We start from the raw sequence: 13954 nt of genomic DNA, 5'->3' as shown, positions 1-13954 counted from the left end.
TTAAATATAAAAATTTAATAATGCTGAAACTTGAATTAATAAACCCTGTAATTCAATATTTTTAAATGTTCTAAAAACATTTCAAACTGTTGAGTGGTAGTATTATACATTTAATTTCATTTGGCCTGAAGGGGTGCTGGCTAAGATTAGCAAACTACGGTAACTAGTGAAAAACCTGAGCTATAGCTGACATGCAAATGTTCAACCTCTAATCCTTTTTTAACATGGGGGGAGGGGAAGAGTCTGCAACTATTTCCAATGTCTGCAGCTGTCTGTGCCTAATATAATGCAGTCATCCCAGAGCCTGTTTCATCATATCCCAACTTTTATCTTTTAAACATTAGAAATATCTTGCTTTATTACCATCAAGAAATACACAGTAGACCTTGGCTTTTCTGTTATTAAAATTATAGCTTTAGTGTCTTACATACTTACCCAAGAACTCTGATGTTTGTTTCAAAGACTGATACAACTACATCATTATCTAAATTAACATCTCTTAAAACTTTTCTCACCGCATCTTCAAATTCTTTAGTTTTATTTAATACCTAGGAGAAGAAAATTATGAAAATAAAGTTCTATCAAGTCAAAGAGAAATAGCATTAGAATGAAATGCTAAAAGTTAATACAGTAAGACTCTAAAAAGTGACACATACAAAATGTTTCCCTTAAGTCAATGATAAAAACGTGGTATCTAAAACCCACCAAAATTAAATGCCTACATTATAAGAAATCTTTATGTATTTCTCTTTTAGATACACAGAAATCATTAAGACTTTAAAACAAACATCATCAGAACTGTTAACTGGTTTCTTAATATATTACCCATGACTTAGAGCTACATGAGATGAGCTCTACCAGGATTTGGTTTCCAAGTCAAAATAACACAAAAACCATCCTACTCACCAAACATCATTTTAAAGGTTACTTGTTTTCAAAAGAGAGCGCACCCTTCAGAGAATGACTGACTAATCCTAAACTACATACCACCCGCAATCCTCACGTGTGGATACCCTGACCCCTAACTAAAAAGGAGTTTAATGTTATAATCAAGAGCAAGCCCTGTTTTGAACTCACTACCTGAGTAATCTTGGTCAAGTGACTTCCATCTCTAAGCCTCTTCCTTCGACCATAAAAAGAAGAAATATCAAAAAAAATTAAAAAAAATTTTTAAAAAGAAATATCTACTCCTACAGGATTGCCCTCTTAAATGAGGTAATATATGTAAAGTATTTTCAGTCGAGTGCCTGACTTAGTAAGTGCTTAACATCATTACTATTATCATTATCACCATGAGGGTCTAGAATCCTAACTATGTTAAAATTCTGTGGAATCTTGTGATCAGTTCTGTGAAGGGGTCAATGCATTACACAGTTGCTTTGATTTTTCAGTCAAAATCAAGGTTGTGTCAGAGAGCTTTCTTGCTCAACGATTAAGCCCAACAGTTAAAACCAGAAATAGACAAGGCCACTTAACTCATGCTCTAGCTACAACCCATTGTGCTATTGCTCATCACACTTTCCTGAGTCACTGACAAGACATTATGCAGTGACCAGAACATTCCAACCGCCAGACCAGAAAAGTCCTGATATCAATGGAATGCCTGGAAGACCACAGCCTACACGTCCCTTCCCTGCCCCTGATCATGGGATGAACACCTACCAACCTCCGCCCCCAATCACACGTGCCCTGCCTGCTCTCTTGCATGTACCCCCACCCTCAATCTCGCCTTATAAAACTCTAGGTATCCACCTTGTCTGTGGAGAGGTCTGTATTAAGGCCTATGCCTGCGACCTCCCCAGCTGCCAGGCCCCAAAAGAAATCTCTCCCCTTCTCTTTTCCAAACCTTCCTCTCTTGAGTTATTGGCTTCTCTTGCCACAAGTTTATGAGTCTCTTCAACAACAGTGTTGGCACAACCAGCCAGGAGCTCTGCTTCTGATTTGTCCAGCTCCCTCGGCATTCCCAGGGAAAGAGCATCTGGCTGAGGCAGTGTGCCGGGCCTTACCTGCTCATTTCCTGGGTTAGCGGCTATGATAGGTTGTTCGATAACAACTACACAATTACCCGGTATTTAGACCCCAGATCCATTAAAAGTAGTTCTCCTTTTCCTTGCTTGTTTAATCTTTCTATTTGATAATATTTCAGAGTGCCTTTCACTTGATTTCTTTCATTAAAAATTCTAATTTAGGTATAAAACATTCCATAAGAATATTTGACTAAGGGGCACCTGGGTGGCTCAGTGGGTTAAAGCCTCTGCCTTCGGCTCAGGTCATGATCCCAGGGTCCTGGGTTTGAGCCCCACATCGGGCTCTCTGCTCAGCGGGGAGCCTGCTTCCCTCTCTCTCTCTCTCTCTGCCTGCCTCTCTGCCTACTTGTGATCTCGGTCTATCAAATAAATAAAATTTTTTAATAAAAAAAAAGAATATTTGATAAAAATTCAAATAAAAGTAAAAGTCAGGATAAGTTCTGAGTAAAATATACTATCAAGCCTGCCCTTAAACTGCTTGGGACACCTGGGTGGCTCTATCAGTTAAGCATCTGCCTTCGGCTCAGGTCATGATCCCAGGTCCTGGGATCCAGTCCCACACTGGGCTCCTTGCTCAGGGGGAGCCTGCTTCTCCCTCTGCCTGCCACTCCCCCTGCTTGTGCACGCTCTCTCTCTCTCTCTGATAAATAAATAAAATTGTAAAAAAAATTAAAAATAATTTAAAAAAAACTCCTCCTTATCAACTTCTAAATCCACGTAAATTCTGTAGCAACAAGTGCAGATGCAAATAGCCCTGAATCACTTTTAGAATGAAACAAAACTGTGCTACTCCCCACTCATCCACACATACACTTTTTAGAATCATTTTGTTAATCTTACTCTTCTTCCTAGGTCTATCTCCTGAGAATTACTCCCAAGAATTATACCAATGTTATTTGTTTCAAAGGAGATTAAAAGTGGAAAGAATTCTCTTTGTCCATAATTAGTTAGAAAATTCATTCCAACTGCTCTATTACTTAATGAACTCTTTAAGCTCTTAGCTGATAACAAAGAGGAATTCAGGTCTCTTCCTTTCCTCATCATCCTTAATTTGTATTGGTATCTATCTTTCTACAGATTACATGGTAACATAGACTATAAGGATCACACATGATATGTTCTATTAATATTTTCAAATAAGTCAAATAAAATAATCACAATGTAAAGGTAAGGTAAATCAGAAATATTATTAAGTGTGTTACTAAAATGTACCAAAACAATTCCTTTTAAATGTAGGAAAATTTTCTAAACTAATTTTCTGTTTAAACTAGACAGAAAATTCAATTTAAAAAAATGTTTCAAATAGTAATAAAAATTCAAAATGAATTCTTATCTTTCAAAGTTATGATGGTATGTAGTAAATTACTTAGGTTATTCCTACTTGAAGAGACTAAAATTTAAAGAGTTTATAAAGTATTCTTTTTTCAGTGTTCCAAGATTCATTGTTTATGTACCACACCCAGTGCTCCATGCAATAAGTGCCCTCCTCAATACCTAGCAGCAGGCTCACCCATCTCCCCACACCCCTCTCCTCCCAAACCCTCAGTTTGTTTCTCATAGTCCACAGTCTCTCGTGCTTCTTTTTCCCCTCCCATTTACCCCAATTCACTTTTAAGTATCATTTTTTAAATGTAAGATTTTTATCTATCTTTCTTAACTCCTCCTGAGGGTAATTTCAACAAATAGAGGAGTTATTTATCTGAATCTGAACCAAAGATAAGTAAGAAATAACATGTTATAGTTAATAGGAAACTTAGATACCTAATTTAGGCCCTTCGAAGGTGAAAACAGGAGCCCAGACAAGTTAAATGATTTGACCGAGGTTGCACACATCGGTATTATGTGATCACTTCTTATTACTACCTGCCACAAGGAGCCAGAACTCAAGTCTACACCACACAGTACTGAGAGTATGGCCTGCTAACCAGCAGGAACAGCACCACCAAGTGGCAGCTTATTAGAAACACAGATTCTTGGACCCTACCTTCAGTCTATTGAATCAGAATCTGCATTTTAGCAAGATCCCTAGGTGACTTGTAATACATTGAAGTTTAAAAAGTACTGCATCATTATACAGTATTTCTCAAACTTTAGCATATATCAGAATCATCTGGAAGCTTGTTAAAAAACAGACTGCTGGGCCTCACTCCCAGACTGTCTGATATAGTATGTCTGGGATGAAGTGCTAGAATTTTCCATTTCTAACAAGTTGTGAGGTGCTGCTGCTGCTGCCGGTCCTGGGATATTTTGCAAATTAAAGCCAAAGTATACAAGTGGTATAACATGAAAGACAGAACCTTTGTAATAATGAATGGCTCCTCAATTAGAAGCCAACAGATTTCTAAATTTAGGAAAGTTATGCAGCCTGATACTACCTTTTCACCTTCATTTCTGTTAAGATTTTTGAAAGCACATGATATCTGAGATCCATGTTCAAGAAAATCCACTTACAGAGAAATGATGGAGAATGTGCTATATGGAAAGATAAAGCCAAGCTGACAGAATGAGAGACAAAGTTCAGCTGTGATCCTTCCTAACACACAGCTACTGCTCCTCACTTACTTCGCCCACATCAAGGTAGACCTGAGAAGTATGACCTAGCTACAGTTACAAGGACACCACTTGGCTTCTTCCAGGGTGGCAATCTGTGCCGCCAGGGATATCTTGTTTACCTTTGCCTTTTATTTGTAGAGGAAGCCCTGTTACAGCAGAACACATAGGACCACTAATCCAAAAATAAGGCATATAAATATTCTCATTCTCATAGTCATGATAATACAGGTCCCACATTTCTTTAATCTCTGAGAAATAAAGTCACAACTTTTGAAACCCTGACCCAACTGTAAAAGTTGTAAACAATGCAGGCTTCACAACAAAAATCTTCTCAACCACGGCTGCATTTTATAAACGAAGAGAAGCTTTAGGAGCGTAAATAGTAATAAAGCCCTGCTCCAGAATAATTAAATCAGAGTAATTCACGAGAAGGGGATATTCTTTAATAAAACTTCATAGGCCAGCCTCCTAAGGTGCTGGTATAGAAGGAAGGAGCGATGAGAAGGGAAGTGAAAGGGAGAAGAGAATAGGAAAGGAAAAGAAAAGAAAAAGAGAATGCCCAGTGAAAAAAGAATGTACAAACAATATTGGAAAGAAAAGCTTGGTTCTGAAAAGTTCCTGCCATCCCAAAGATTTTTTTGTTTTGTTTTTTAAAATATTAATCAATCCTCAAGACATTTACTCAAAGTTGAGAATTAGGTCTTAAGGAAAATCCTGAAACAAGCCTACTGTTATATTGTAAGTGATCTCAAAGTAGAAAATTAGATACTGTATTTAGAAATTATGACATCTGGAACTCAATCTTTCTCCTCTGCCATTACAAACCATCCCAACCAGAATTAATTAAAATGATTTTTATCCCATGAGGTCAAAAAGGGTTGCCAAGAAGTGAACACTTGGTGCTAAAAATCACTGGTGGGAAAAAAAATTAAATATTTTTATGAACATAAGAATTCTAGTTTAACAACTTCAGTATCATTGTGGCATGCCATTCTGGATCAAGAATATCAGTGGCATTTTCTAGGATTAATTTCTTCCAATAGCTTCAACCTCCTTGTATAATGGGGAAACAACCTTCCTGATTAAAAGTGCCATCACACAAGCTAACATACCTATAAATTATTTTAATACCTCCATGACTTCTACATACTTTCACTTGATATTTACATGACATAATCAACTCAATACTGTGAAAGAGCTATTTAGAAGCAAAGCTCAGAACACCTTAAATTCTGAAAACTTCTACTTCAGACTTAATGCATCATGACTGTGTTCGTAATATTCTGAGTGTGCAAATTATGAAATTTATAAAATAAGTAAATTCAAGAGGATTGAAACCTACCACAAGAGTGTCCAAAGAATCAATCAGTGTCAGGGAAAATCTAAGAAACAAGTATAATGAGATACAAACCATTAGAAGTCTGAATATTTTATCCATGAATGTATAAGCAGATATATCCATGCCTTATCGACTGGCAGTTTCTATTAGCTAGTACTTCCAGCCATCTATAGTACGATGTTACCTATAAAGCACCGAAGGCACCCGAAAAGGCTTAAACATTATATTTAATATTCAGTGTATCTACGTATCTTTCAAAATGAATAGAAATGTTCATTAACTCTCTTTTAAAGCAAATAAAAATATTAAACCATCAAAATATTAAACCATCAATGTGCCTGGGTGGCTCAGTCAGTTAAGCATCTGCCTTCAGCTCAGGTCATGATCCTGGGATCCTGCGATCAAGTCCTACGTTGGGCTCCCTGTTCAGCAGGGAGTCTGCTTCTCCCTCTCCCTCTGCCCACCCTCCCACCACTTATACTCTCTCTCTCTCTCAAATAATTAAAAAATAAAAAATATTAAACTATGAACACTTTATAATGTGTCAATGACTTTATATACATTTCGAAAGTTATATTCATCTTAGCAACTTTTCACTGATCTAAGAGGTAAACTGATTTTTTATAAAAAATAACAGAAGGAAATAAAAGAGTTTCAAGTCTCACTTAAAGCAGTCCTTGAAATTTAACCAACCCCCAGAAATACAACTGTAAGCTGCATCTCGGATGTCTATGACTTCAGAACCCTGAGCTGCCACACCATCCACCGTGTTAATAATACTCACTTCCCCAAGGCATCATCAACATCACCCCGACTTGGCTCCTGGCCTCTAACACGACCTCTACAGGTTAAAGGCATGAGTTCATCAGCTGGGTAAGCATGTTCCTGCAAGGGAAATTATAGTGAGTCACTGAGGAAAATAAGAGAAAGCAAACATCATCTAGAGGACACAACCTTCTTGCAGTTATTTTTAAAAAAGGAAGATGCAAGTTAGTCAGAAGTTCTACTACTCTTAAGTCTATGGGAACCTTTTCAAAAATTTAGTTATAAAGTAATACGTGCCTAAGAAAAAAATGCTAAAAAATATTTCTTTAAAAATCTGATAATCTGCTTCCATTCCACCAAATCTCACTCTTCAAAGGTAACTACTGTTAAGACTGGCATTTATGCTTCCAAATTTATCCACATACATTAAAATACAGGCACATACGTAATTTACATTTTATTTACAAATAGGTGCTCATGCCATATGCACACATTGCTCTAAAATTCGTTTACTTAAATCACCATGGGGTTTTTCCACGCTAGAATTTTATAAATGTGTTTTTTAACCACAAAGTGGTCATTTAACACTAGCTAATATTACCGAGTACTTAGTTCATTTCATTATCACACCTTTGAAACAGATTCAATTATCCCTATTTTACAGAGGAGAAAACTGAGGCCCACAGAAGGTAAGTAAGCCCAGACATGCAACTAACTAGTAAATGACGAATCCAGAATTTAAGCCTGGCGACCTGACTCTAGAGCATATTATCCTTCACGGTGCCCGCCCTTCACAGTATTGCACAGTATGGATACACTACAATTCACTTACTCCTCTCTTGAGGAATATGTAGATTGAACTCAGTTTTTCACTATACAGACATCTATAGGCCTACATCTTTTGCACATACACTTGTATTTCTACAGATTAAATCCCTAGAAATACACCCAGTGGGTCCCAGGTATGGATATTTAATTTCTGATAGCTATCAAACTGAAGACACTAATTTACATCCCAACAATACTCGAACACAGGAGATGACCAATGATTTATATTTTGCCGATCTCTTGCATAAAAAATGGTAACTCAAGTTTTATTAATGAGGATAAACATTTTTTTTTATTCATCATTGCTATTTTTTTTTGAAATGTCTGTTTATATATTTTGTCCATTCTCTATTGGTTGTCTTATTGGCCAAGACATTCTCTATACATTGTGTTTGTTATATACAGTAAAAATATTTCTCCTGTCTTTTGTTTATCTTATAACTTTGTTTTGGTGCTTTTTACTTTAAATATGTAGTTAAGTCTATGAGTCCCTTCCTTTATGGTTTCTAGATTTCAGGCACGGTTAAGAAGGCTACCTTGAGCCTCTGAAAAGAGCACCCTTATTTTGTCTAGAGATTTACTCCATCTGGAATCTAATTTCCTTTATGATGTAAAATAGGGATATAGCTGTGTTTGGCCCCCAAAACAGCCAATTTTCTAAATTCCACTTTGTAAACAACCCATCCACTCCCTAATTGCTTGAAATGCAGCTTTATTAGTTCAAAATTGTCTACACATTCCTGTAGCCTCATTTTTTTTTTAAGATTTTATTTATTTATTTGACAGACAGAGATCACAAGTAGACAGAGAGGCAGGCAGAGAGAGAGAGGGAAGCAGGCTCCCTGCCGAGCAGAGAGCCCGATGCGGGACTCGATCCCAGGACCCTGAGATCATGACCTGAGCCGAAGGCAGAGGCTTAACCCACTGAACCACCCAGGCGCCCTGTAGCCTCATTTTTGTTCTGCAGATCGATCTGCTTGACAGACTTATTTCCTATTCCTACTGCCCTACAGATCTAGTTACTGCTCCAAACCATTATCTTAATTATTCTACCTTTGCACTATACCTTCCTACTTAGGACAGCAACTCACTCCCCCCAATTATTTTTCTTCAAAAATTTTTAAACTACTTTTTCAAATTTAGCTCTCTGGATAACTTTAGATATTCTTTAGAACTCCACTGCAATTTTAATTGGAAGAGCCTACTTTGGGGAGAAATGACATCATTACCAACTGGTTCTTCCCATATAGGAATGTACTATATCACTACATTAATTCAGATCTTCTTTTATGAATTTGGTTTTCTTCTCTAGGTCTCACAAATTTCTTAATATTTATTAATAGGAATTTTATCATTTGGGATACTATCTTGAGCAGAATTTTCTGTTAAAGATAGATTTATTTATTTGAGAGAGACAGAGAGTGTGTGTGTATGCACACGTCGGGGTAGGGGTAGAGGGAGAAGGAGAGGGGAAGCAGACTTCCTGTTGAGCACAGAGCCCTCTGCCAGGCTCAATGTGGCTCAATCTAAGGACCCGGAGATCATGACCTGAGTGAAACCAAGAGTCAGATGCTTAACTGACTGGGTCACCAGGGTCCCCTGGAATTCTTTTTTTTTTTTTTTTTAAGAATGACCATGAGAGAGTACTTCTAATCCAGATAATAATGAAACACATGCAAAAATCTTCCCTCTTATTCATTACAAATACACAGAATTGCTGTATCAGTATTAAATTATTTTTAAAACATAGCTGAGCTTAAGAACAAGAAAAAATTCTTAAGTACCAAAAGTGAATAATGGAGTACAGAAGATGAAACTGCAGTGACAATGGTATGGGCGTTAGAAATAAAGATAGACTTCAGGAGAATTATGCTAATGCCCAAAGGGTAGAAGAGCTAATGCTACTTGTCTTGTATACATGGCCATAAGCCAGAGAAGTAGGTTCTTTAAGTTGGATAGTTGCTTCAGTAAAACTAGACTGGATCCCCACCTACTGGCGGAAAAGGACAGAAACAAGAAAGTCCTGCTGAACTTTGTATTTTTTTTCACTAGGGGACAGTCCCTAAAAGATTCCTCTAAAATTAATTACATGAATATGATTAAAGATTAGAATCACTGTGCTTATATATTTCAACTTCAGACAATATTCACTGATTCCCTGTCAATAATGGTAAGATTAGGGGCGCTTGGGTGGCTCAGTCCTTAAAAGTCTGCCTTCGGCTCAGGTCATGATCCCAGGGTCCTGGAATTGAGACCCGCATCAGGCTCTCTGCTCTGCGGGAAGCCTGCTTCTCCCTCTGTGTCTCTCTCTGTCAAATAAATAAATAAAATCCTTTAAAAAATAATAATAAGAAGAAGATTAATACACTCACAACATTTCCCATTCAACTTAAGATTTTTGCCAATTATGCTACTACAGACAGTCTTCAACCTGCCTGGTCTCGCTACATACGAGTTTCTACAATCTAGTTAAATAAATCCTCAACAACACGACTTAAATTCAGTTACCACTGTGTATTAACTGCAAGTGAGCGCATAAAATACAAACTTTGGTGCCAGTTCCTCAACCCACAAGTCACTACATAAATAACCAACACTCATCATGGTCAGTGATCACTTGCATCACTTCTTTCAAAGTCAGCGTCTTGATTACCGTGTGTCTAGTTTTTAACTCATACATAGCAAGTGTGTGGTTATCCCCTTGTCAGCCAGTGATAATCAGACATGACAATGTGACAGTTTATGAGGATGGATAATCAAAAAAGGAAATTAGCCAACAAGGATGAAAGTTCAGTGAAGAAAAGAAAAATGAGGACACTGAAAGTGCAATTTGAACTGAACATAAACACTGTATAGAGCAGCTGGCCAGGGACAGTTGGTCACAATGACACTCCAGAGACTAGCAGATGCGCATCTACAGGAACTGAGTGAGGGCCTAATTATCCACATAGATGAAGAAAGTGGTTGCAACATAGAGTGACCAGGTCACAAAGGAAAGGATACCTGCAAAACACTTTCCATTAAAGGAATTCCCAGAGGTATTTCAGGAGAGGAAAAAGGGTAACATTTTTTCAGCTGATCCAAATTTTGAAAGCAGGAGGACAATTCACAGATGCATAGAAAAGATGTGTGCTGTTATCTTAGGTTACACAACTGAAATGAAGGCAAAGGAGACAAGACTATCCAATCTTAATGAATTTTTGGAAAGAAATAACACTTTAATTTTCAAAGTCCCTAATATTTTGAATATTAGTTTTGCTATTTTAAAATCTCTGTACATTTATAACCATCCAAAAGAGAATTTTCAATATTTTGACAAAGATTTTAAAAGGTTTGTAACATTTGTATTCTGGTCTGGAACCCTAATTCCCACAGTTGCTAGTACAGAATTTTACTTAAGTAGAGTCAACTCACACCATTTTTCTAATGGCTTCTCCATTTCTGACTTTTTATTTTGATTCAGCTGTTGGTTGCCTGGACTTGTCCTCAGGTATGTTTTTGTTTCTCGGTTTTTTAGAGTGTCATCAGTATTGTTATTTCTCTGGTATCTCTGGGTTAGGGTGTCTATTGTCTTACACTTGAAAAATAAAATGAATGTTATAAAATGCTTGAGAGCAATATTTTCTTTCCTTCCGAAATTTGAGGATACTGTTCCACAACCTTACATCCACTGAGAATCACTATGGCAAAGTTTCTAAGACTAGTCTGATCCCTCGTACCTTGAACGACTTGTACCACCTATGCCTGTACGTTCCTATGATTCTTAATTCTTGAAGTTCAGCAGAAATACTCCCAATCCATACCCAGCTCTATCCTACTGCCTCTCACTAAGCTCAATGATCTGTATGCCAAATCCATAGCACATCAGCAGCAGAAAAACAGAATAGAGGACAGGAACACTAAACACATGGTCAAACAGAAAAGGAAAGACAAAAAAATAATAATAAAGTAGGCTAAAGAATACAAAAAGCACCGAAGCCTACAACCCTTCAGATATTTAAAAAAGTTCAGTGCTCCAAAATGATTCATTTCCTGAGGAAAGGATCCCAGACAACTGTTTGTACTATAATTAGAATCCACATGCAGCTATCAAATTCTGAATTGAACATACTGTGATTTTAATGTTATATACAATTTTTAGCATAAATTCCTAATAATTTTGTCTTTTAACATTTTAAGTTCCTAACTTCTTTTTCTGTGTTAATTCCAAAAGAACTGTGATTTCCCAGAATGCATACGATTTTTTATTGCTTAAGTTTCGTATTTAACACATCTAAATAACACTCTGAAGTAATTGAAAAGTGATATATTTTCAGCCTGCTGATGAATTTTGAAACTTCGTAAGGTATCATTCAAATGTTAATTTGACTGCAAGGAGTTCTTTACTATTTAAACCACCACCGCTTAGAATACTTTATACTATTCCTAGGGTTTTGCAAAAATATACACATGCAAAAACACTTCTGTCTGAAATTAAATATGAAACTCAAACCCTAGGCTTGTCTAGATAAGAAAAATATTCGGAGCAATTACAAACAGAATAATCAAATAAGGGAGCTTTGAACAAGACATAAAAATACTTTATGCCCTGCTAATTCAAGATTACAGATAAAAACAAAAACCACAGCATCTTCTTTGGGCTAACCACAAAGTGAACTACAGCTGGTTTGCGTAAATCCGGAGCAATGCCTACGTGGCAAATAAACACCCATATTACACTTCAAATATCCTGTCTACTTGAGGTAATAGAGTAATACAGTAATACCGTCTCTTCACAATACATTGCCAGAATGAGGGACAAGTAATTCATATTGCTATGACTCAGAACCCCAAAGCACAATAATTATTACTCAGAAACAAAACTCAGGTAATAAAAAGAGTCCTATACAAATTAAGTAGAACAGGTGCCTACCTAAAAGCAAGAACAATTGCATAAAACAAAACCAAGCAGACTCCTCTTTCTGGTAGAAACTGACACCACGATTCTAAAATTTACAGAGAAATGCAAACCGGGGCACCTGGATGGCTCAGTAGGTTAAGTATCTACTTTTGCCTCGGGTCATGATCTCAGGATCCTGTTTGGAACCCCATGTTGGAGTCCCTACTCAGTGGAGAGTCCACTTCTCCCTCTCTTCCTCTCCCCATGCCCCACCCCCCACTCATGTGCACATGTCCCATGTGCACACCTGCATTCTCTAATAAAATCTTAAAAAAAAGAAATGCAAATAACCCAGAATATCCAAAACAATTTTGAAAAAGAACAACAATGAAAGACTTACACTGCCTGATTTCACAACTTAATATCACACTAAAGACAGTGTGATATTAGTATACATATAGATATTCAGATCAATGGGGAAAAAATAGTCTAGAAACAGACCCACACATAGATGGTTGACTAATTTTACACAGATACCAAAGTAATTCAGTGGTAAAAGGATATTCTTTTCAACAAATAGTGTTGGATAGAGATGGATATCTACATAGAAAAAAATATAAATCAATCTTTACCTCATTCTATATACAAAGATTAACACAAAATGAGTGACAGACCTAAATAAACAGGCTAAAATTGTAAAACACCTAGAAGAAAATCTTTGTGGCCGGGGCTAGGGAAATATTTTTTAGGTAGAATATAAAAGATAGGAATCATAAAAAAGGATAAACTGGATTTGATCACAATTTGAAACATTTGCCTTCATAAGACATTGTTAATTAAAAGGCAAAGCACAGACGGGGAGAAAGTATCTGTGCTATGTGATATATGTGATAAAGGACTGATATCCAGAGTATTTAACTCTTATGACTCAGTAATCAGGATAAATGACCTGATTTTAAAATAGACAAGAGATGTGGAGCAGGCATCACTAAAAAAGAGATATACTAAGCACACAGATTTTCAACATCATTGGTTATTGGGAAAAGTCAAAGTCACAACAAAATGCCACTACATACCTATTAGAATAGCTAAAATTAAAAAGACCAAAAATACCAAGTACTGGAGAAGATGTGGCATAACTAAAACTCATACATTGGGGCGCCTGGGTGGCTCAGTGGGTTAAGCCGCTGCCTTCGGCTCAGGTCATGATCTCAGGGTCCTGGGATCGAGTCCCACATCGGGATCTCTGCTCAGCAGGGGGCCTGCTTCCCTCTCTCTCTCTCTCTGCCTGCCTCTCTGTCTACTTGTGATCTCTCTCTGTCAAATAAATAAATAAAATCTTTAAAAAAAAAAAATAAAATAAAACTCATACATTGCTGGTGGGGAACACAAAATATTACAGACACTTGAGGGAAGTTTTTCAGTTTCTTATAAAGTTAAATTTATCCTTCTCATATAACCTAACAATCCTGTTCCTAGTTGGGAAATATATGAAAATGTATGTCCACATAAAAATTTGCATTCGCAGCAAATTTTCACAGAAGTCTTTTTAATGATAGGCAA

The 13954-nt window shown here is 36.8% G+C and overlaps 1 protein-coding gene across 9 annotated transcripts in view; it reads right to left on the bottom strand.

The window, feature by feature from the left end:
- EDEM3 (ER degradation enhancing alpha-mannosidase like protein 3) overlaps positions 1–13954 on the bottom strand; it is a 70933-nt gene that overhangs the window by 45488 nt on the left and 11491 nt on the right. For all 9 annotated transcript variants that reach the window (XM_032862649.1, XM_032862642.1, XM_032862641.1 and 6 more), the window contains exons 3-5: positions 6704–6804; positions 5923–5962; positions 436–548 (exon numbers count right to left, since the gene is read on the bottom strand). In XM_032862649.1, coding sequence (XP_032718540.1) covers positions 436–548; positions 5923–5962; positions 6704–6804 — 254 coding nt within the window. The remainder of the gene's footprint in view (positions 1–435; positions 549–5922; positions 5963–6703; positions 6805–13954) is intronic.

The sequence above is a fragment of the Lontra canadensis genome, unplaced genomic scaffold (genome assembly GCF_010015895.1).
Source record: "Lontra canadensis isolate GAN:19392208 unplaced genomic scaffold, GSC_riverotter_1.0 scaffold24, whole genome shotgun sequence".
In the NCBI taxonomy this organism is placed as follows: domain Eukaryota; kingdom Metazoa; phylum Chordata; class Mammalia; order Carnivora; family Mustelidae; genus Lontra; species Lontra canadensis.
This window is presented reverse-complemented; position numbering and strand designations above follow the sequence as displayed.